The sequence below is a fragment of the Rattus rattus genome, chromosome 8, assembly GCF_011064425.1.
Source record: "Rattus rattus isolate New Zealand chromosome 8, Rrattus_CSIRO_v1, whole genome shotgun sequence".
Lineage (NCBI taxonomy): Eukaryota > Metazoa > Chordata > Mammalia > Rodentia > Muridae > Rattus > Rattus rattus.
The window spans coordinates 100,933,952-100,958,339 of record NC_046161.1 but is presented as its reverse complement, the minus strand read 5'-3'; the positions used below and the strand labels follow the sequence as shown (position 1 = coordinate 100,958,339).

The 24,388-nt window shown below is 47.8% G+C and overlaps 1 protein-coding gene across 2 annotated transcripts in view; it reads right to left on the bottom strand.

Moving 5' to 3' along the window:
* Scap (SREBF chaperone) overlaps positions 1–24,388 on the bottom strand; it is a 54,050-nt gene that overhangs the window by 12,734 nt on the left and 16,928 nt on the right. The window contains exons 2-4 of one of the 2 annotated variants that reach the window (XM_032910761.1): positions 22,800–22,850; positions 18,471–18,689; positions 9,085–9,214 (exon numbers count right to left, since the gene is read on the bottom strand). In XM_032910761.1, coding sequence (XP_032766652.1) covers positions 9,085–9,214; positions 18,471–18,592 — 252 coding nt within the window. In that variant the 5' untranslated portion in view covers positions 18,593–18,689; positions 22,800–22,850. The remainder of the gene's footprint in view (positions 1–9,084; positions 9,215–18,470; positions 18,690–22,799; positions 22,851–24,388) is intronic. The other variant, XM_032910760.1, reaches the window with a different exon arrangement.

Sequence of the window (24,388 nt, the reverse complement as noted above, 5' to 3'; positions counted from 1 at the left end):
GGATGGGTTTGTTTGCTTGGGTTTTGTTGTTGTTGTTTGAGGTGGGGTTTCTCTGTGCAGCCCCGGCTGTCCTAAAGCTCAGTCTGTAGAGCAGGCTGGCCTTGAACTCGGAGTTCTGCCTGCCTCTGCCTCTGCCTCTGCCTCTGCCTCTGCCTCCTGAGTGTTGGGATTACGGGCGTGCACCACCTCCCCACCCAGAGATGGTTTCCCCTCCTTCTACACATTTATTACTAACTTGTTACTGATTCTGTGTGGACATCATGTCATGCACTTCAATCACGCTCATTTCTCCATCCCTCCATATCTACCCTCCACCCTTACAACCTCCCCCCAAAAGAAAACAGACAAACAAAAAGATCTCAGTGTATCAAGGTGTGTCATACAGCACACTCTTTTGCTCAAACAGCTTTACTTGTAAATGTTCATTGCAATGAGTCATGGGCTGGTTTGAGGCCTCTGACTCCCACCATATGATTAATACTGGATCCTCACCAAGTCTCCAGCATACTGCTGTCGCCCTGTGCCATGGAGATCCTGGAGCTTTGGATCTGCAGGACTAAGCCCTTAACAGGGTCCAGCAGCTCTCAGACCCGGGTCTGGGTGGTAGCAGAGTTGGTCAGCACTCCAGCTCTCCTGCACCCCTGTTATTGGGACCATCTCTCCAGGTTTGCTCAGTCGAAGGGTGGGGCCAGCTTTCCTGCACCCATACCCCAGGGCCAGCTCTATAGTGCAGACCAGACAAAGTGCAGGCCACTCTCCTGAATGCTGCAGCCACAAGGGGCAGAGCTAACTCTGTGCAATCCTTAGACATCAACGTGGCCCCAGGCAGCAGCCCAGACTAGGGATATCCCCATGGCCTTTGGTGGTAACGTGGACCCTAGACACTGACACAGAATCCTGCTGCTGCAAGGCCACAGACCTAGACGTGGCCTGCTAGGACAGTGCCATAGCCTTAGGTGGGAGGCAGGCTACTCGAAGCAGGCTGATCCTGCCCCCCTCACGTCTCCAGCTCTGCTTCTCTCTCCCTCCCATCTCCCCACCAGCTCACCTCGGGCACTTGCCTGCCAGCCTGCCCACACCAGAATGCATTGCCTGGTAGCAGGAACACCTCTGGGTGTCTCCTGCCCACTCGCACCCACAGACGTGGATTTTAATGGAAATAATAGCACTAAGCAGTAGGAAGGAGGATTGCTTGGGCAGTTCCATAACCAAACAGGGTATCACAGTGTCTCAGACTCAAGTCTCTCACTAAATGCTACACTTTTCTCACAAGAACTTGGTGTGTGCCTGTCTCACTCCCAGAGCATGCCAGCTAGTGGCCTCATAAACTGCTGGCAGAATGATAATCAATTCTTCCACATTGATGCTGACATCACTGGGACCAAGCTCGAACTGCGGATGGAAGCATTCACATGTAGTTCCCCGTGACAGACGCACCATGGAACACCCTAAAGTGTCGGTGTGTGAGCCATAGCTACGCAGCTATGAGGACGGGGAAGGTGGGTAGAAGACAGGCAGGGAGGGCATCTGAGGACCAAGGGACACAGAGTAAGAAGACCTGGACAGCACAAAGGAACCCTGGCAAGGGAAGGGTCAGCTGGGAAACCTGGCTGGATCTTCTGGACTTTACGCCCACGTATCCCTGAGGTAGAGGGGCTGTCTAATGAAACCAAGGTCCTGGAAGTCCAATGGCAACTAGAGAGAGACAGGCAGGCAGTCTAGAGGGAGCTGGCCAGGCCTGAGGGCTGAGGAGCTGCTTCCAAGCCAAAGCCTGCCCTACTTAGGGACTCCACAGGGCAGGTGGGGATGAGGAGAAAGCCACACAACAGGCTCCTGCGCTCAAAGGAACAGCCTGAAAGCAAAGTCATAATTTTGGTTGAGACGGGGTTTTAGGCTTAGTCCTAGCTGGCCTGGAACTTGTAGCAATCCTCCTGCCTCTGCTTTCCAAGTGTTGACATCACAGGTATGTGGCACTTAGTAGGGCTGTGAAGTTGTTTATGATGCTAGCTTAGAGAGGGCTCTGAGGCACAGCTAACTTGAAGCTGTCACTACTTTGTCACCTGGTTGGAACTGGCTGCCACAGGCTCTAACCTGAAAGCATTTCGCTGACTTAACTGAGGGACTCCATATTGCTCCTACAGACACTCAGTAAGAGCTCCTCTGAGGACAGAAGTTCTCCAGCCCCAGGCCATTGTACCAGAGATTCTGAGGGGAAGGAGAAGCAAGGCTGCTGAGAAGGCAGGCACTAACATGTGAGTGGAGATGAGGTGTGGCCAACCCACTGTGCAGTGAGCCTGGCCCGTGGGGGATGGGCTCACAATCCTCACTTGGGCCGGTGGGGGTGCACACCCTTAGTCCCAGCACGTGGGAGGCAGAGGAAGGTGGGATCTGAGTTTGAAGCCAGCCTGTCTATAGGGAGTTCCAGCACAATCAGGGCTACACAGTGAGAGCCTGTCTAGAAAAAACTAACTAACTAACTAACTAGCTAACTAAGTTCCCTGCCTAGTGTTCAAGTGAGAAACATGCATGGATGCAGATAGGAATGGTAGCGTACATGAGTGACAATGGATGCAGAAGCATTCATGGAACCCAGATCCCCTGAGCAAACAAAAGACCCCTTTAGTAGAGCAGAGGAGAGGGAGACAGTGGTGGGTACCCTTCAATTGGCCTTCTGGAGCTCATGTTCTTGGGCAACCCTGCCGCCTAAAAAGAATGCTTAACCTACTGATTGATTCTGACAGGAACCAAGCCGAAGCGAAGCCATCTTTGATTTAAGTTACAAACACTATAACAAATCCCCTATCTTCTGGGACCAACACCAGGTGAAACAAGACATCATGTAAGTCATTCAAGAAAGGATATTTAGCCGACTCTTACAAAGGAACTAAGAAGTTTGCAAGAAACATGCATTGAGTGCATGTGGGAGTAAATTCATTCCCCTGGGTTGAATTCTGAGCTGCCTGAAGCCTGGGCTGGCAGCTGGACTGCAGTGTAGTGAAAGACCCTCAACTAAATACCGAGATAAGAGAACCAAGGCGAGGAGAACTACGGCATGAGTCTGAGGTCACACACCCGATGGGGAGCAGATTAAGCCCACAGCTGCCTGACCCCGAGGAACAAACATTACAGCCAACCTGCCCAGGGAATGCCATACAATCGTGACACAGGAGACTCAGCCCAGCATAAGCCGTATGGGAGAAGAGCTGAGATCCCGGGGAACAAAGGCATCTCTGGCCCCCACTGTCCATAGCATGAGATCTCTGCCCCACCTTCTGTGTCCAGGTGCAGACAGCCACCACAAACAAACACTGCTGGCCTTAGAAGCCTCGCATGGAACAATCCTCTCTGCCTCTGGGAACCTGCCAGATTGCTTCTTACGAAGGTCTGCTGAGGACTAGGGCCATGGCAGTCCTATCTCTGTAAGAAGTAAAGTCCAGGTCACCAAGACAGCTGCTCTAGGGTAGGCATCAAGTGCTGAGGCCCTCAGGCCTTTCTCCTTTCAAAGCCCATCTTCTATTTTAAATGTGCTTCTCCCCTCATAAGTAAACAGAACAACCTAGATTCAAATCCTAGCACCACCCCTCCTGGCTGTGTGTCTCCAAGTGGGAATAAACCACCCAGCCCAAAACAGGTCCCTGTGAAGGGCAGGCAAATTAACAGATGTGAACTGTTAAGTTACAAACCCGGACTAGGCGGAGGTGCCTAGTTAACGGACCGAAGCAGACTCGGTTGCAGGGATCTCCCAGAATCCCTCAGTCCCTACCTGTTACAGGGTATATGGTTGGCATACCTTGCCCATTCCCCACTCCACAACTCTTCAGCCCAGAGGCGGGGCTGCCCTTCCCCCAGAGGCTCTTCCCTATAACCCAGCTATTTCTGTGCCTTTGCCTTCTTGCTGCTGCACCTGGCTTCCTTCTCTTCCCATCCCCTTCTCCTCCCTCTCTCCACACAGTCACTCCGGACTCTGGTTATACACTCCCTTTTACCTACCAGAAGCCTGCTCCTCCACAATACCTAGGTACAGTCATGTCCGTTCCTTGTGTTTTGCATTCATGAACCATCTAGAAAAGGATCCAGGGGGTGGAGAGGTGGGTCAGTGGTTAGAGCACTGACTGCTCTCCCAGAGGTTCTGAGTTCAAATCCCAGCAACCACATGGTGGCTCACAACCATCTGTAATGAGGTCTGAAGCCCTCTTCTGGTGTGTCTGAAGTGTACTTATATATAATAAATAAATTTAAAAAAGAAAAGCATCCAAACGAAGACATTACTCCTGGAATTATGAAAACTAGACCCAGGCACCCCAGGCAGTGTCACCTCAGCCTACTTGTCCCTACAAGCTCACTCAGACTGATTTCCCTACCACCATTTTTACTGTGTCATTGTGGGAAGGGGCATTTGAGACAGGGTTTCTCTCTGTAACAGAGTCCTGGGTGTCCTGGACTTGCTTTGTAGACCAGGTTGGCCTTAAACTCAGAGATTCAGCCTGCCTCTGCCTCCCAAGTGCTGGGCTTAAAGGAGTGTGCTGCCACACTGGGCTTAAGTGTATGTTTTTTCTGCATGTACATATGTGCACTACACATGTGCCTGACGACCAAGGAGGTCAGAAGTGGACATTGGATGCCCTGGAACTGGAGTTCTGGATAGCTGTGGCCATGTGGGCACTAGGATCCAAACCTGGGCCTGTGAGAGTCTAAGTGCTCTTACTGCTGAGCCATCTCTCCAGTCCCTGAGTTAGTTCCTTGAAGGGAAAGGCTTCCACTATCAGAGATTTGAACTCGAAAGCCCAGAAACAACTTGGGCCCACCAACTTTCTCAGTTACAGTGCATAGAATAGAATAGAATAGAATAGAATAGAATAGAATAGAATAGAGTAATAGGTGCATTCGACGCCTCTTAAATAATCCTGCTCTCTGCCTTGTCCTGAGCCTCTGCGGTGTGTAAAGCCTTGGCATTTATGTAAACGTGAGTGACCATAACCTTAGAAGTAGGCAGTGCAAGCACACAGGTCCACAGAGTCCTCGTGTGGAAGGCAGCTAGGATAGGGTTCCCGAAGAAGAACCAGGGAGCGGAGGGGGCCTAAGGCGCGTACCCCTAGTGACCTTGCAGGGAGTCCAAGCACACAGGCCTCCTTTTTCTCCTCTCTGTTCAGGCTAGCCAGACCCATACACAATGACAGCCGCAAACATTTGCTGAATGCTAATGGTGGGCCAGGCACTGCACTGACTGTCTGCATTCTCCCATTTAATCCTTAGGATAATGTGTAACACAGGCATAATTATCACCATGTTTCATAAATATGGAAACGCAGGCGCAAAAGTGTACAGTCATCTGCCCAAGGCCACACGGGGAAATGAAAGTCTGCTGCTTCTGTTCTGTTTCTCCTCTCGGTAAGCACGTCCCTCTGCCCAGAAGGAACTGCACCTTGCCAATTCTACAAAGCCACAGGTCATGCTAAGTCTAATACAGAGTGGACTGAACTCAGACCAGGGACCTTGTAAGGATGACTCGACTCTGTAGTAGGGGCTGAAGAGAGAGAGGGCTTAGTAGTTTCAGGCACGTGCTGCTCTTTCAGAACCAATAGTCAGGTTGGGACCATGTAGCTCTAACTCTGAGGGGGTGGGGGTGGGGCTCTGACACGTTCTTCACACACATGCTCCTGCCTCTCTGCCTCTTCCTCTGCAGACACAGACAGACAGACACACACACACACACACACACACACACACACACACACACACACACACGTGTGCGCACAGCACATATACATACTCCCACCTCTCTGCCTCTTCCCCTGCTTCCTGCCACAGTGAGTTGAACAGGGCCCCCCCACACTCTGCTGCTGTAGACTGGACGACCTATCTATCTGAAGATCCCAGAATTGAGATTGCTTGATGCCTCACTCAGTAGACTAGGGTTACCTATCCATCTGGAAGGCCATTCTCTCTAACCTCCGTCACTTTCTGGAGGACTTGCCTACCAAGTTCTTCACTGCACACCCTTCCCTGCCTGTGCTGTGGAAGGACGTCTCTGCACACACTGAAGGAACAGCGAAGTCGGGTACTGTGGAACACGCCTTCCTGCGTGTTCTTCATGCCTTCTTGAGAGGCAGATGTAGAAGAATCCGAGGTTCAACTACATAGCAGGCTGGGCCAGCCTGGGCAACATTAAACCCTTGTTTCAAAAAACAAAACAAACAAAAAAGAAAAGGGAAATATGAATTTTTCTGCCCAAGGATTTGCTTATTGTCCTATTTAGTCAGTTAATTCTGTGGATTTAGGACAGACTTACAAGTATTTACCACTTATTTGAGAGTACAAACATATGCATATAACTCAATTCTCCTTTATTGTGAAGCAAAAACTGTCCCAGCATTGAAAGTTCTTGGACCCCATCTTTGTTTGCATGCATGTATACATGCATGCACTCATTCATTCATTCGTTCATTCATTCATTTATTTGAGACAGGGTTTCTCTGTGTGCCTTGGCTTGTACTAAAACTCACTCTATAGACCAGGTTGGCCTTGAACTCACAGGAATTCAGCCTGCCTCTATCTCTCAAGCACTGGATTAAAGATATGTACCTCCACCACCCAGCTTTTATTTTTCCTTGTTTTAATTTGTGTGTATATACATGAGTTTATGTGTTCCATGTATATGGAGGTGCCTGCAGAGGCCGAAGGTGTTTGTTTCCTAGAACTGGAGTTACACATGGTTATGCACTACCTGGTGTGGATGTTGGAACTCAGGCTATCTTCAAGAACAATAGCACTTGGGGTTGGGGATTTAGCTCAGTGGTAGAGCGCTTGCCTAGCAAGTGCAAGGCCCTGGGTTCGGTCCCCAGCTCCGAAAAAAAGGAAAAAAAGAAAAAGAACAATAGCACCCTTAACCATTGGGCCATCCTTCCGCATCCCCGACTCTACCATGAGGTTTTGACATATATTTCAAACTTTAAAAACCTTCGTCATATCACTACGACCAGGGTGAGATCTCAAGGATTGGCGCCACCAGCTGTTCCCATAGCTGTCCCTATAGCTGTCATCCTGGTGCACTCCAAAAGCAACAATGGGGCAGAAGGAAGGCAGAGGCTGCAGCTCTCTGGTGGGGATGGGTGTGGCTGCTGTGCCCTCCAGTGCCCAGGCCTTCAACTCCTTCTCCAGACACCAGAATCTGCTTGTGTGGCCGGTGATGACATCAGCACAAAGCAGCTGCCGTGGCAAATAGGTTTTGGGAATGAACGTCCATCATCCACTAGGTCTGCTGTTGCACTAACAGAGAGGAAGCTCCTCTGGTCACTGTTAGGAAGACAAAGATGAAGCTGATCTGAAGAGAACAGGTCCGAGAGATGGATTCTTGAGGACCCGGCTCCAGTACAGAAGGCATTTCCGCCCCTGCCTGTGAGTTACTGAAGTCTTTCTTTTCACTTTTCACTTACTCTGCTCTGTTTTCTGCCCTTATAACTGAATTGGTTCTCACTTTATTGTGGGCTTATATTTTTATCAGACATAGCCAGTCTGAGTGGTACCTTGCCACTGAGTCCATGAATTGGATCACAGCACTAAGCTCTGAGTCTTCTCCATTCCGCAGGGGATGGCGCTCATAACAGAAAGAACTAAATAATTCTCGGACTGTAAGAGACCTTAAGCACACCGTACAGCTGCCTTCTGTCACCATCCAAGACCCATGAAATGTTCCAAGAGAAGCCCAGAGGGCCATCTAACATGTACAAATGGGCTGACTGAACAGGAGATAGCCTCAAACCAAGACATAGCTATCATCAGTTCAATATTTAGTAGAACTCTATTAAGCAGTTAATGATGGCTAAATATTTGCATCATGAAGAACTCATTGTGGCCAATGGCTGAGCTGGGACAAAATGATGTTTCTCTTTTTTAATAAAAAAAAGTTTATATATATGTATGTGTGTGCCTGTATGAATTTATGTGCACCACATGTATGAAGGCTCCCTCAGGGCCAAAGACCATCAGCTCTCGGGGAGCCAGAGTTGCAGGTTGAGCCACCTGATGTGTGTCTAGAGAACTCTAACAAGTGAGCCGTCTCCCTAGCCCACAGGAGCTTCTGCCAGCTTCAGACCTCTCGTCCTCTGACGGGCAGAGGCAGAGGCCTGGTAACACAGGTGTGTACTTCTCATCCACACAATGTGTGGCTGTGACACAAGCCTCTTACCAGGGTGTTAGAGTTCAGCAACAACAGAGTCAAACGCCTAACTAGTTAGCTGGCAGTAACCAGAAAGGAAGTGGACAGAAGGCGCTATCCTGAGAGGTGGGGAAGAGGAGCTCTGTCCCAAGCTTGGCTTTTCCTCAAGAAACTCAGCAAGCCTGGCACCCACTTACGGAGCCAGAGCACAAGACATGGAGCAAGGCCCTCTGCTCTTACACAGTAGGTCACAGTAGGTCACACATTCAGACGTGAGCTGGCCAAGGTTCTGAGCTTCAAGTAGCAAGTGCAGAAGTCACAGTGAGGGGGGTTCCAAGTCTCAGCCTTCAACTAGACTTTCTCATATCAATGCTCGCTCAGAGCTCATCAACTGACAACACTCCAGTCCAGTCCAGTGGGGCTGAGGGAGCAAGGAGTTCCAACCTAGTACTGACCCTCGTAAATTAACCAACTGGATTCCAACTTTCCTGCTAGTTAAAAAAAAACCAACAACTGTACTTTCAAAACCACCTGACTGGATTATGAAGTTTGAAAACAATTCCTTCCTAATCTGAGAAAATTAGGCTCATTCTGGGAATACTCTGCTGTTCTCATGACTACCTAAGATCAAAGACTAGACGGCCTGTTAGCTAGTCTCTGCACATGGTGTGTGGTAGGCTGGGTATGAACCCTGGCCCAGCTGGTCAGTCCTCGTTTTTCTAGGGCACTCACACTTCTGCGTCATTGTTTGCTTTCAATAAAGGTTACTCATTAAGTGTACAACCAGACACTTCTGGGGCCTTTGTGAAGCAGGTAAGCACGTGAATTCACTAGTCTGAAGCTGACCACTCTTGCTGTCACTTGCAGAGTCAGCCTCCACCAATCAGCTCTCTGCTTTGGCTCTCCTCAGTGACAAGCTGAGCACCTACCCACTCTGGCTGCTCACTGGGCTCTCCTTGTTTGTGGTCAGAGTCCGCAGGCGGGGGCGAGTAACCCTTCACAGGCGTGGAGAATTCCACGGGTCCCGTTCCAGGCAAGGGGAGCTTCAGCAGCGGGTAGCTGGGAGGGGGAAAAGGAGAGAAAGAATAAGGACATCTGAGAGGCAGAGTCTCTGAGAAGTGGTCACACGGGAGCCACTGGAATTCCAAGTGCATCCCCTTTGCCAGAACCATGTAAAACATCATTTTATTCACCATGGAATTTCAGACATCACCGAGATCAGGATTTTCAAACATTTTAGCCACAAAGCCTACAGGGAAGCCCAACTAGTATAACAGGCTGGCTGATGTTTTCTGAGGCTTTAGACAAGACAGTAAAAACAAAGTCTTATCAATCAGACATAGGATTAAAAACAAAACTAGGGTAGAGGATACAAATTCTGGTTTAGACAGCTGGGGAACTGCTCTGTTTAAAGGAGCAGATCATGAAGATTGTGAAGGACACACTGAGGGCGGGGCTTATACAGACACGTGCTGTGCAGCAGTTAATGGAGACATCATATGCAAAACGATTGGCCTCACGTCAGCAAGCTATAAAATACATGTATATTTTCATTATTTTGTTTCATGTTTTACTTAATTTTTTACTATTCAGAAATAAACTGTGTGAGAGGATGGCAAATTTGAGGCCTTCTTGTGGTAAAACACTGAGATGGAACCCTGAAAACAAGGAACAGACAAAAGAGGAAGCGACTTCCATACAGCATGACACATACGCCTCAGGTGTAGTTTTCATCCACCTGTAACATGTGCAGACCCTCAGACAGCCCTGGCACATGCTGGCCTCCACAGACAGTGCTACAGTCATTTTCTTTTTTTTTTTTTTTTTTTTTTTTTTTTTTTTTTTTTTTTTGGGAGCTGGGGACCGAACCCAGGGCCTTGCACTTCCTAGGCAAGCGCTCTACCACTGAGCTAAATCCCCAACCCCTTTGCTTTTTCTTTTGTTTCTGGTGCTGAGACTGCTACTTCTGTGTGTATGCTCTACCATGCAGCCACACGCCAACCACGGTTTCTCTTTTTTACGTCATTTGTTTATTTAGGGCAGGGGCGCACCTTCCAGGCATGTGTGGTCAGAGGACGGCTTGCAGAAGGTGGTTCTTTCATCCCTTAGACTATGTGGATCCCGGGGCTGAACTCGAGCTGTCAGGCTTGGCAGCAACACTCTTTACCCACCAGCCATCCTGTCAGCCCAGCGTTGCCTATTTTTGAGCATAATGTAAAGTAAATGACCTATCCTATTTATGTACTTTATTGTAAGTGGTTCAATATTATTAGTATCTGTTATATTCATGTGTGTGGACATGCACAGATACCCATTCTTTGTTTGTGTTTTAAGACAGGGTTTCTCTGTGTAGCCCTGGCTGTCCTGGAACTCTATGTAGACCAGACTAGCCGCAAACTCAGATCAGCCGCAGATCTGCCTGCCTCTGCCTCCCGAGTGCTGGGATTAAAGGTCTGCACCACTGATGCCTGGCAGTGAGCCACTCACTTTATGGACACATTACAGCTGGAGATGGAGGTCAGTGTGGAATGCTGGCCTAGCACGTCTAAGGCTCGTGCTCTACCCCTGCGCTACAATAAAACTCCCGACATCACAGGTGAGCACGCCACTGAATGAACAGATTACAGCGCCTGTGTCTGCTTCCCTGCCACGGGACACTTGGCTGTCTCTAGTTGAGGTTACTGAGAAGAAAGCAATGACAACTGGAGAAATGGCTCAACAGTAAGAATGTTCTCTGCTCTTCTAGAGGATCTGAGCTCACTTCCCAGCAATTATTGGCTCACATTCATGCATATCTTCAATTCCAGGGGATTTTCTGGCTTCCTTTGACACTCAAACACATGGTAATCACTCATGCAGACAAACATATAAAAATTTTGTAATTAAAAAAAATCTAGGGGTTGGGGATTTAGCTCAGTGGTAGAGCGCTTGCCTAGCAAGCGCAAGGCCCTGGGTTCGGTCCCCAGCTCCGAAAAAAAGAAAAGAAAAAAAAATCTAGTGGTTATCTTGCTTGCCACAGCTAGAAAGAAAGAAAGAAAGAAAGAAAGAAAGAAAGAAAGAAAGAAAGAAAGAGAGAGAGAGAGAAAGAAAGAAAGAAAGAGAGAGAGAGAGAGAAAGGAAAGGAGGGAGGGAGGGAAGAAGGGAGGAGGCAAGGAAGAAGGAAGGAAGGAAGGAAGGAAGGAAGGAAGGTAGGTAATTACAATCACTGATTATTTGTTTTGAGACTCAATCTTCCTATGAAGTCCAAGCTGGCCTTGAACTCATGTCCTTTAGCCTCCCAGATGCTGGGATTTTCAGGCGTGCAGCACCGTGCCTGCCTGGCTGGGTGGTTTTGGTTGTTTTATGTGATGCTGATGTCTGTAGTTCTTGAGTCTTGGTTTACAGCCATGTATTTTTCCATCTACTTTTAATTTTAGGCCACGGAGACAGAAGCCCAAGGGGGAAGATAAATAATAATGAACCTAATACGTGAGGCTTCATATATGCTAGAAATCATTTTTAAACATTTATTTCTATTTTATGCACATGTGTATTTTGCCAACATGCATGTCTGTGCACCACATGCACAGACTGCCTACAGAAACCAGAAGAGGTCACTAGAGCCCTGGAGCAGGAGTTACACACGGTAGCGGCCATGTGGGTGTGGGAACCAAGCCTTGGTCCTCTGGAAGAGCAGCGTGCTCCCCTGACTGCTGAGCCATCTCTGCAGCCCTGTGCCAGAAACGATTCTAAGCATTTAAAGTGCATTAGCTATATAAATACCTCTCTGTAGGAGGCAAGCTCCAGTATCTGTAATAAAATGGAAGTCTCTATTTACAGAGAATATGAAGAACAACTAAGTTATCATTCAGCCACCAACCACTCCAAACCCCAGCAGTGAGCTTCAGAATGACGCACTACTTAAATGGAACTATTAACAAAGACGGCAGGAAAGCATATTTGGGGTTGAGTGTGATATCATATGCTTGTAATCCCAATACTTGGGAAGCAAATCATAAACGTGAGACCAGCCTAGGCCACACAGAAAGGTCCACGTCAGCTTAGGATGCACAGAATGACCTGTGTCTAAGCGACTAAAGAGGAGGAAGCAGCTTTGGGAATGACGATCTATCTGCTTTCCTCTCTAGCTCTCCTACAATCCAAGACATGCGGACTGAGGGGCGTGACTGGCAAGAGGGAAGTTTCCTTGGCAGAGCAATCTGTACATCTGCTTCTGCCTCCTTTGTGGACATGGCTTCCTAACTGCAGTCCTGGCAGACCGGTCACACTAATAGGCAACCAACCTGCTTGTTTTCTCAGTAGTCATTCTTTCAACAAATATTTGAGCATGAACTTACGGCCAGACATTGTGCAAGGCCCAGAGATGCACAAGACAGACAAGATCTCTGCTCTGAAAATTTACATTGCAGTCAGAGAGCAAAAACAGGCCAGGTGGGCTTTAGACAGTGTTAAGCAAGAGGGAAGGAGGCTCACTCAGGAAGTAGGGAAGACCTAAAGCCACACCCGAGGGTTTATGTGCAACGATTCAGAGCTGAGAATTAGGGCCATGTTACTCCATGTTACATACTTCCCTGACAACTTCCTGCTAATTTGATTTCTATACTCATCATTTGTGCCTGTCTGTCACCTAACCCCCACAGTCCTTTAGGTTACCAATCTCATAGTCACCTTAGACTCAGGGTCATCCTTCCAGAAGCACCTTAACCTGTTAGTCTGTCTGTTAGTTTCTCTTGGGCACCCCAGCAGTCAGGATGCCTCTGCCTTGGCTGTCTGGCCTGAGTGATACCTTTCGTTATCTCACACGTGTTAAGCACACACTCTGCCACTGCCTATGGGTCCCCAGAAATACTATTTCCTCTCAGCTCCAGACATTTTCCTACCAGTATAAGGTGACAGGGCTCACCTAGGGAAGAACTGAGACCCAAGAAAGACCTGCTTAACACACAACATTGCTTGCAAAGCGCACACGTGTGTGTGTGTGTGTGTGTGTGTGTGTGTGTGTGTGTGTGTGTGTGTGTGTGTGTAGTGTAGGTACAGGTCAGAGAACAACTTGCAGGATCCTACCACATGTGTCACGGGGATTGAGCTCAGGATTTTAGACTTGGTAGCAAACACCACACCTGTGGAGTCACTTTGCCAGGCCAGAACAACGTCTGTCTGTCTGTCTGTTGAGACAGGCTCCCTCTATCCAGCTGACTTCAGACTCAGAGCTCCGCTTGCCTCTGCCTCCCACGTGCTGGGATTAAAAGAGTACACCATACACCCAGCCGAGAGTGATGCTTTCAAACAGGGATTCAACAGCAGGCACAGCAGGCATCAGAAACTATCAGCTGACTTAAAGGTGAAATAACTGAAATCAGCGTTCACTCAGCTTCAGTTTATCTAAAACGTCTTAGTTTCCTCTCACTGCTACCATGGCAGTACTGGAGACTGAATGCAAGGCCTTGCACAGGGCAGGAAAGTGCTTTAACATTAAGCTATAAGCAGTTTTGGACTAAAGTTCAAACTCCTCTGTGTGGCTTACCGAACCTCCTCTCTCACTGTGTCCTGACTGATACCCTGTACCCTGTGGGCCACAAGTTTCTGCTGCTATCCCTGTAGAGCCTACATCTGGCCACCTAGGCAGCCCAGGGACTGGCAAACCCTAAACCCACCCTTTCTGCTCTTTCTGGCTATAATGGCCCGACTTTCAATGGCCACTACTTGCCCCTCTTTGCCTGATCGTGTCCGACTGCTGCTGGAGAGGGCTGTCTCAGGGAGCCTCAGTCCTCAGGCCATGAGTGCTGGAGGCCAGTGCTCACCGGATGCAACTCCCAACCACTGGCTACTGCGAATACTTACAGATTAGGAGTTGGAAGAGTACAGCCCAGACGTCAAACCTAGCGAGGACCATTTTTATTTGGTTTTTGATGCCCTATGCATACTAGGCACACATTACCATGGCCTGCTCTTTGGGTTTTTTTGGGGGGGGGGGTTTACAGTCTGTCAATAATTTTTAATAATATTTTCTCATATTTTTAAAGGGCTATATAAAATAAACAAATAGCACTTTGGAAAACAAACAAGGTTTGTTTCAAACAAACAAAACAAACAAACGGGTGTCTGAAAAGCTTAAGATAGTTCCTATCTGACCCTTTACAGAATGGAGAATCCCTAGCTGGGCCCCCAGGGGGAGTGCTGCGGGGTCTGTTTATGGTGCCCCAGCGGCTCAGGGTGCGAAGCTGCTGGATGACTTCCCTGCTGTCTCTGCGCCCCCACCCCCATGCTCATCTCATCCTGTATATAAGTTACTCAAGTTGTCTCAGAGGAAGCCCAACCTGAAACTTCTGTTTTATAAATGAAGGCAGGTCGAATGGTGAGGAATACTGTGGCCTTAACATACAGGCTCAAGCCTCTTCCCCGTCCCAGGGTCAGGTCTCAGTGGCCAGCTACCCTGTCCAGTGGTACTGGGATTAAGGTTGTGTGTGCCAATTCTCAGCCATCTAATTTTTTTAAGTAATTAGAATTCATTTCATATGTACAGTGTTTTGCCTGCATAAGTGTCCGTGCAGTGCTTAGTGCCGCCTGGTGCTCACAGACTAGGCCAGGAGAGGCCCTGGAGCTGGAGTCACACATGGTTGTGATGGGAATCAAGCCTGGGTCCTCTGCAGGAGCAGCAAGCGCTCTTGAGTGTGGGCCAGCTCTCCAGCCTTTTGCTTTTATTTATAGACAAGGTCTCATTGCACAGCCCTGGCTGGCCTGGAACTTGCTATGCAGAGCAGGCTGGCCTAGATCTACCCACCTCTGCCTCCTAAGCACTGTGGCAAGTGTGACCCCAAACCCAGCTCACCCCCCACTTCCTAGGTGTGAACAATACAAGACTAGGAGAGTCGGTAGTAAAAGCCTCAAGGCTTCTCCTACTTTCCCCTCTTCTGGAATAAACTGTGAGTGGTAAAGCAGTCTGTGGTTTCCTACAAGCTTTGGGGAGCCCTTGTTGTTTTAGATTTTAGCAGGATCTGTATGCAAGACCAGAAGAGGAGATTTTTGCTTTGAAAGTTCAACTGGGCACTGTCATGGAACAGTCTAAGGAGCTGCCACTGGGCCCCTCAGGGTCCAGGCTTTAGAGCAGAGGTCAAGGTGCTTTGAAACTTTGATCTCAGCCACTCTGGCTGACCTAACCATAAGCACAGACAGGCTTAAGTTACTCTGATTTTCTTTTCTTATTGTGAAAAGAACATATGAATGTCTAAGCAGACAAGAGGCGAGCTGTTACGTAGCCCATTGTGTGAGCCCAAAGGCCATCACAGAACAACCACCTGAGGTGTGGGCAGAAAGGGACAAAAATGTTTGACGCTTGAGAAATACAGGCCACTACGGCTGGGATACACGGCCTCTCTGAGCTGGATTCTACCTCCTGTACCCTTCTGCCCTCAGTGCACAGAAGGTCTAAGGCAGAGCCTCCCTCGGAGCTCAGCTACCCCTTGGGTCCTAGCAACCTAACCGCTAGGAAATATAAATACAACTTTTGCTACAATGTCTGTTTGCTACAAGTTTCATCAGATTTTCCCAGGAGGGAGTTACCAGTTTCTACACTTAGGAGCCAGGCAGGAGAGAGTTTACTGACGCCCACTTAGAAGGTCAGCACTCAGGCTATTTGGAGGAGTGTCCTCAGCTCTCAACCACTGATGCCTCAGCACCAGCTTAGAGAAGAAAATCAGGCCCTGGCGCTGCCTGAGGAGCCTGATTCCTGTCTACACAGCCCTTCAATCCCTGATTCGTCAGCCCGATAGAGAAAGGTAGTTGGAAGCCCTCATCAGTCACTGCCCCTGGAGTCCTGCCCTGCTCCTTTTGAGGGGACCTGGTGATGAACAGGGGTAAACAGCACTGCATTGCTGTAGCTCAGGTAGCTACTGGCTCTCAGGAGGGAGAGCAAGCGCGGAGGTCCTCTGGGTCCTAACAAATCTCATCTAAGGAATAAAGAGCAGCCCTTGAACGGAGCCTAGCTATCTGACACAATTAGTAAAAGCTGGCTGCTATCCATGCTTTGCTTCCTCTGGGCTCCTCAAGGCTCTGACAGAGCGGGAGTTGTTCCAACAGTAAAACTTCCCAGAAGAGAATATGACATAGGGGTTTGTATGCCTAGGTCAAGATCTCGATGAGCTGGGTCAGGTAGAAAGGAAAGAAGTAAGGGCATCTCTGTCACGGCTCAGACGAAGCAGACGATCTCCAAATTCCACATGGTAAAGCACCAGGAAACCGTGACTACAAACGCCACTCCCTAGAGTGCTTCCACAGTTCTACAGGCTTGACGGTGTGTCGCTCTGTAAAATTAGACACCACCAGCAGTCCACCGAACTGATTCTCAAGCTCCCCCTCCAGTATCAGTGTGAGAAACTGTCCAGGTCTTCAAAAGCGGATCTGTGCTTCCAGAGGAGAGAGACTAGCACTTTATAGCAGGTCTATCTGGTGAGCCTTTTGAAGGTACCAGCAGCCTGTGTGCTATTCATGCCAAAGACATTCAGTTAAGGCTGTTGAGATGGCTCAGTGGGCAGGGCACCAGCTGACAAGATGGACTTGATTCCATCTATCAGGCCCACAGGGTGCACACAAGTTTTCTTTTGACTTCTACACAAGCACACAAATTGAATAAATAAAAATATAGGGGGGCTGGGGATTTAGCGCAGTGGTAGAGCGCTTGCTAGGCAAGGCCCTGGGTTCGGTCCCCAGCTCCGAAAAAAAAAAAAAAAAAAATATATAGGGAACACTTTTTTTTTTCTTTTTTTTCGGAGCTGGGAACCGAACCCAGGGCCTTGCCTAGCAAGCGCTCTACCACTGAGCTAAATCCCCAACCCCCCTAGGGAACACTTTTTAAAGATGCCCCAGTAGCTTGTCATAGAAATGGAGAAGTAGTTCATCCTCAGAAAACACTCCTGGAGACTGTGTGGCGGCATACACCTTTACTTTCCATGCTAGGGCGTCGGCAGGGGCAGGCAGGTCTCAGTGAGTTCCAGGCTAGCCTGGTCCTCATAGAGTTCCAGACCCACACAAATGGAAACAGCTTAGTGCTTCCTGGTGTGGAGTCCCCAGGCTTGGGGACCTGTCACAGCAGCAAATTTTTAGGCTCACCAAAAACCTCATCAATGAAAGCCCACTGTGCTTAGGCCACCTTCCATATGGTTCTGACAGTACCCCATGTCTGAGAACCTGCCTTATCCTATAAGATTCCGTACAGTTCTGATACCACCGTATGTCTCAAAACTTGCCTGACCCTAAAAACAAGACCAAGAGAAGTAAAACACTAAAGAGATCAGTTAACAGAGAATTTTGATTTTTTACTTGTTTTTTTTAAATAGTAGCACTCCTCACAGTACTCCTACTGCATCACGCAGCATGTGCCAATGTAAGTATTTTATAATATTTAATATAGTTTTGTACATTTTAAACACCAATACACACTGAGCCAGAATGAAGAAAGGCAGGCAACAGAGGCAGTGGTTTGGATCAGGTACATCACTAAACTCCTACCCCCTTTGTGGAATGAAGAGATAACTGGACCATTTCCTATGTATTGTGAGGACAAATGAGAAATTTAATTATATTCCTGACTTGGCACCGGGAAGGAAGCTCTTAATGAATGATACTCACCTTTTCTTACTCTGGGATCATTTATAGCAGGAGGGTCAGTCTAAGAGCCAGACTTATAGCACAGCATTTTATACAATGAATCTGGAAAACTTTTTTTTTTTCATGCTAGTGATTGAACCTAGAGCTTCGAGCACACCAGCAAAGCTCTACCACTGAGCCACACCCAAGCTGGGAAAATATATCTTTTTCTAGAGAAAAGGACATTAAGGTGGGTTCTTTACATGGCTGAAAATGTCTTATGGTTCAAGAGGCCACCTTACATTGAGCCCCTCGTCTTACAAAGTCAGTCAGCCTTCAGGCTTCTGTGAGGCCTGTGAAAGACAGGCAAGAGACACGAGCATCCACGGCTTTCACTACAGACCTTGGCACACAGCAGGCCCCAACAAGTAACAAGGGATCAGAAGACGGCTGTATATGAACAGGAGAAACAACAAAGGAAGCAAGTCTTTCGAGCCAGCCTGTAGAAGGTGTCCAAGGAGCTGCTCAAAGGCACGTTACCTTGTGGTACTCAGACCCTTGCTATAACTAGAGGGAAAATGCCTTGGACTCTCTACTATGCTGCTCCAGTGAGCATCCTTATTAAGTCCCCACTACATAAAAATACAGCATCCAAGTCTCCATCGCGTCAGGTTTAGTGAGATCTAGCGTCTCACCACACTCTTCTACCACATAGGGCAAACTGAAAACATACCAGCAGGCTAGGATGCAGAGTCCTGTGAAGAGGATGATGGGAATGGGGTAGGATGCACAGAGCAGCCCATGGTTGTAGAACGCCTGAGATATCTTCTCACGAAGCCTTTCAGTCAGGGTCATCCTCAGCTAAGTCACCTTGTTGCCATCCCGGAAAGTGACCATGGATCAGCCTGGAAGATGCTGGATACCAATGACAATGCACATCATCTGCAGGTTCCTGCCATTAGAGAGAAAAGTAAAGTAAGTACCTGGGACAACTGCCTGAACTCCAACTCCAGGGAATCCGAGACCTCACACAGAAGGGGAAGCCCTTGGTCCTGCTAAGACTGAACCCCCAGTGAACGTGATTGTTGGGGGGAGGATGGGGAGGGGAACACCCATAAAGAAGGGGAGGGGGAAGGGCTAGGGGGATGTTGGCCCGGAAACCGGGAAAGGGAATAACATTCGAAATGTAAATAAGAAATACTCAAGTTAATAAAAAAAAAATTACGTACTTGGTTCTGTGCATCAAGACTGATAGGGGGAGGGGCAGTTGTGTGACTAGAGAGTGGTTTCAGAATATACAGGATCTAGAGATGTGAGTCTCAATACAGGCACGACCTTGGTACCTTTGTGAGTGACCATGCTCTCTGCATGCAGGGCCTAGCTCTCTGCAGGTACTAAGGGAAAGGGCTCATGGTGAAACATGCATCTATACTGCAGTGAGAACAGAAACTACTGTTAAAAGATCGTTAAGGGTTAGCATAGCAAGGTCTGCAACACTGAGGAAGTTAAGTCAATGGGCTTATAGTTGGTGTGAGATAACCAATCTAGAAAGATAAGAGATCGGGCTCTTGGCCAGCTTTCCACCCCAAACCCCAGGGCAATTGAGAAATATATGCAAAACACCATTACCCTTTCATAAGTCTTGTTTCTAATGCAGCTAATCATAAAAACAGACTACATTTTAAGTAAGGACGGCTTCTAAGAAGAAGCTCCTGCCCAGAAGGTCGCCTCAGAGCAACCCACAGACAAGGAACTGAACATGAGTCAGCCAAGAAGGACTGCAGCTCCAAATGGTGGCTGGGGTGAGAAGCAACACTTGGCTACAGCAAAGCTGCGGGCTAATCCCTAGCTGGATACTCAGCTTCGTTTAACTATCAGCACTTGAGACATCTGCGAGGTTGGAGGGCAGTAACACAGGCCAAGTGACTAACACAAGTAGACAGTCGACGCCAGTAACCAACAGAGCTGCTAACGGAGAGGGCTTCAGTCGCCCTCACTAAGAGCACCACCTGTACAGTGACTGCGTAACTATCTCCCGGGTCGGGCCAGGGGACACATGTGGATCCTGCAGACCCCGCTGGCTCCGCCCATATAGTCTAGAGAAGTAGCCAACCTCACGGCAGCCCTTGGTCTTCATCTGGTCTTCCCCACAGCCTGATAAAACCTCAACTATGAAGTCGGTGGCTTCTTCCTCTCCTGAAACCCTTTCCTCTTTCAGGAGTTCCTATCACCTTTCCTGAATTTCTCATATTTCTTCCATTTCTTACTCTTCTGTAATGATTGTTAATAAAGCTTGTTTCTACTTTGCAAACTCCAAGAGTCCACCCTTTAGCTTTCAACAGCATGAGACAACAAACCTGGAGCAACTGTTTCAAGTGGATCTTTATGGCTGAATGTCTTAGTGTCATAGGTCATTGAGTCACAAACAACATGGCTGCACGGTCCTGTGGCTCTCAGATACTGAATCACTCTCAGTCTAAGCCCAAGAACTTCCTGTCTAGCTCTAGTAATCAATTCTTAACCATTTTCCATATTAGGATTTTTGTTTTTGTTTTTTCAGATGCTAAGTATCAACTCCAGGACCCACAAATGCTCAACAAATGCTGCCCATGACCCACACATCCCAGCCCTGCATTAGGCTTTTATAAAAGACCGTTCCCCAGGAGCGTATGCGAGCACACCTGTATAGCAGACAGCACCGTCAGCTGCTTTGCCAGTGGGTGTTCTGAACATCCTCCCTGTCCTCTTCTGTGCACAGGTCAGACGGAGAGAAAGCCTTAGAAAAACCTTGGCAAAGAAATGCACCCCCCAACACATTCCTGAACAGTGATTGCTAATAAAGACTGTTCAGTAGGATCTGTCCTCAACAGAAAACATCAAAAAGCTTAGGACCCTGAAATAACAGTGACCAAACTAAACTTACTCAAAGGCAGTAGCACTGGCTTGCAGTCTCTGTTCTTGGTTCCACAGCTGCTCCTGAGGAGCAAGGGCAGATGAATCTTACTGTCTGTGCCTGCTGTCTGCGTCTCCTTTTAGAGTAACGGCAGCCCACTGGAACTCAGGCTCCTACTAGGTCCACAGGGCCTGCCTAACAGTCAAAGTCCACCACCTAGACTCAGGCCATACCAGCTGGGCCTCACTCTGTGGACACTGGCTTCTGAACAGAATGGAGGAGGAACTGGCTATGACTGGTAGTTCCTATTCACCCCACAGAGATCACTGCTCCCAAGATCCCCAAGCTGTTTTGGCTTCAGTCCTTTCTGAAGACTGGCTCATCAACTTTTTTCCAGTCTATAAGCCACCCCATAGCCTTCCAACAAGTCCTCTTCCTCGTCCTAATTTAGTGTAGGTTAATTTGCTATTTGCTACTAATTGTAAGCCAATCAAAGTAGAAAACTATTACAGAAAGCCAAAGTATCTAGAATTCTCTTCTTAGTCCAGTTCTCTAGAGGGTTTAAAGTTCCAGTTCACTTGTGCTCCATGTTGCCCTTTCCTTAGTCTGTGCCATCCAGAACCTGCTCAGACTTGTGGTGAGGTTTGATTAAGCTCCCTGATGACAACCCAGGCTATAAGATGACTCCTCAAGTGCCATAACCAGAACTCAGAAGCAAAGGAGTCATATTGGAACTATTTCACAAATCAAAAGGAATGCCCACCACTCCTTCTACCAACCTGGAAGCACTAGACTTAAGGTACACATTGAGTTTCTGGTCTAGGAACCTTCTCCAAGGGGATAAAATTAGTCTCTGTCGGTCTCTTGGGAGTGAACCAAGGCAGCAGGTGAGTGCTGCTCATATGAGGAAAAATGTGCTGACAACAACCCCACCATCCGAGCGGCTTGCCCTCAACAGACAGGCCACTGAGGCCTCCAGCAAAGGACCTGTCCAACAGTGGGGCAAACACAGAGACCCCAGGAAGCAACTTCTTGCTCCAGCATCCCTCTACCCGCCCTCAGCTCCCAAAGCAAACACAAAGAGTACACCTATCAGAGACACCCTAGCAAGAGGTTCCCCGGGGACAGGATACCTTAACTAGCTGCCCCAATCTCTTCCCTTAAATATTTTCCAAGACCAAACCCTCCCGGATGTTCTATTCTAATCCTTGTCTCTCTCTATGGCCTCTCTTCTACACACCTCAGCGACCCAGGAAAGGGACCGGCCTCTGCAGTCCAGCTCTTAGACTAATAAGAGATCAGCACTAAAGCTAACATTCACTTCCATTCTGTAGCCACACGCATTTCATTGATATCGCTTACACTAACTGTTCATTTTCAGAGCATCTGGAAAACAAACCCACATTTTAGCTCAGATTTAGCTCACATTTAGCTCAGTTCACCTACCTGAACCTAGGAAGGGAAGATCTATGTATCTCCATTCCACAGTAGAAATTCTAATGCAAAGCTATTCCAAAGCAAAATTTACCCGACCTGAACCAATAACCTGTTTTTCCTACATTGCCCCAGAGTTACAGGTTGCCTCAGATAAAAATCTACAGCCCTTCTCTCTGAATTTAAAGAGACAGTCTTGCCCCGGGGGCCTAAGTAGACCATGTTACATAAAAACTTAAAAAAAAAAAAAAAAAAGCTGGGTGTGGCAGCACAAGCCTTCAGTCCAGGAGGCAGAGGCGATGGATCTCGGAGTGCCATTTCGGAGACAGGTAATCCTCTGAGGTAAGCCAGACTGACCTGGTCAACAGAGCAAGTCCCAGAAAGGATAGGATTTCACCGAGAAACCCTGATTTCAAAACAAAACAAAACAAGACAACAAGAACATAAACAATTCTGCCTGTGCCTTTGGGGAAGACCAGATATATGAGAAAAACCGAGGTGCTTATTATTAGAAGCCCAGATTACAGTTGTGTGTAGAGGGAAAAACAAACAACAGTGCTAGCACAGGACAGGACTGCCCAGGAGCCTGAGAGGAAGGAGCAGCCTAGATCAAGTCACCGCAAGGGGCTGAGAAGACAGAAGGCCCTGAGGAGAGGACAAGAGTGTGAGCAGAGACAGGGCGCACACGAGTCGGGGAAAGGCATGTACATGCTCCACTAACATTAAGCAGTTCACCTGCTATCCCCTTCTAGAATGCCTCGTTTCCTCCAACCACGGAAGAGGTGCCTAGAAGAAAGAATGCGGAGATGTATAGTATAAAACTCCAAGAAAGTGCTAACACTGGGGCTAGGGCATGGCTCAGTGGCGGAATACTGACCTCCCATGCAGGATGCTGTAGTATATCCCCCGCACTGTCAGGGAGGAGAAAGTGACCCAGAGTGGCACAGCCTGTGACCAGAAGCACACAGGAAGTGGTGGCAGCAGAATCAGGGATTCAGGATTTGACTGGACAGCAAGTTCGAGACCAAGATTGAGTTCTTGTCTCAACCCCCAGCCACTCAAAATAAAATAAATCTATTTTCCAAACTACAATTAGATGCATTCAGCATCGTCCTAGGAACACTGACCAATTTTCCTGCATTTAATTCACCACCACCACGTCTTCTTCCAGGAAATGTCTCCTTTTCTTTTCCTAGTTTTTTAGTAAATGCTTATTTTTAATCGAGGGGGGGGGAGATAGGGAGGGGAAGGGGAAAGAGATAGGGAGGAAGAGGGGGAGGGGGAGGGGAAGAGAGGAGGGAGAGAGAATATGAATGTGCACGTGAGGCCAGGCTTCAGACCTGCTGATCTGGGGTTACAGGCACTTCTGAGGTACCACGTGGGTGCTAAGAACTGAACCTGAACCTGGGCCCTCAAGATCTGCGTGTCCTCTTGACCACTTTGTGTCTCTCCAGCCAGAAATGTCTCATTTTCTAACGGTATACTTTTAAATTATTGAGTATTTTTTTTTAAATAAAATATTAAGGTCAGGAACAATAGCTCACAGCCTGTAATCACAGAACTTGGAAAGAGGATTGCTAAAAATTGAAGATTAGCCTGGTCTATACAGCAGGTTTCAGCCAGCTAGGTCTACACGTAAGGAAATAATGATAACTCATATTCCATAAAATGTCACCCACCATTTAAAGTGCTCACAGAAGTGAACTTTGCTGGCCTGCCCATTAACCATCACCACTATCTAATTCCAGAACATTCCCTCACTCCTAAGAAAGGCCAACGCTTTCTATTTTTTGCTCTTGTCCATCCTGACCCCCACCGAGCCAGTCCCAGGCTCCGTGGGTTTGCCTGTTCTAGATATTCAAACAATGAGATCACCCACTGTCTATGGCTTCTTCCATCCTGAGTTTTCAAGCTGAGCAATGCTACTAAGTTATCACTGTTCCATTCAGTTTTACTGCTCAGTAACAGTCACTAAATGTGTGTCACATACTGCTTATCCGTTCATCAGGTACAGACACTGGGTAGTTTCTGCCTTCCCCATCCCAGCTATTGTCATAGTACACAAAGGAATATTCTTTCATGCCTTTTAAAAACTGAATTTAATTTGGGGGAGTATATTAGTTTTTAGAAGTGGTACTACTTGGTTATAATGTACTAAAATGTGTATGTTTTATATTAAATCTGTGTGGTTCATCTGAGCTCATTTTGGATAAAATGTAAAGTTTAAATCTAGGTTCATTCATTTTCTGCCTCTGTCTCCCTAACTCCTCACAAGGATAGCAATTTACTTTAGTACCATCTGTTGAAGAATTCCTCCTTTCCCC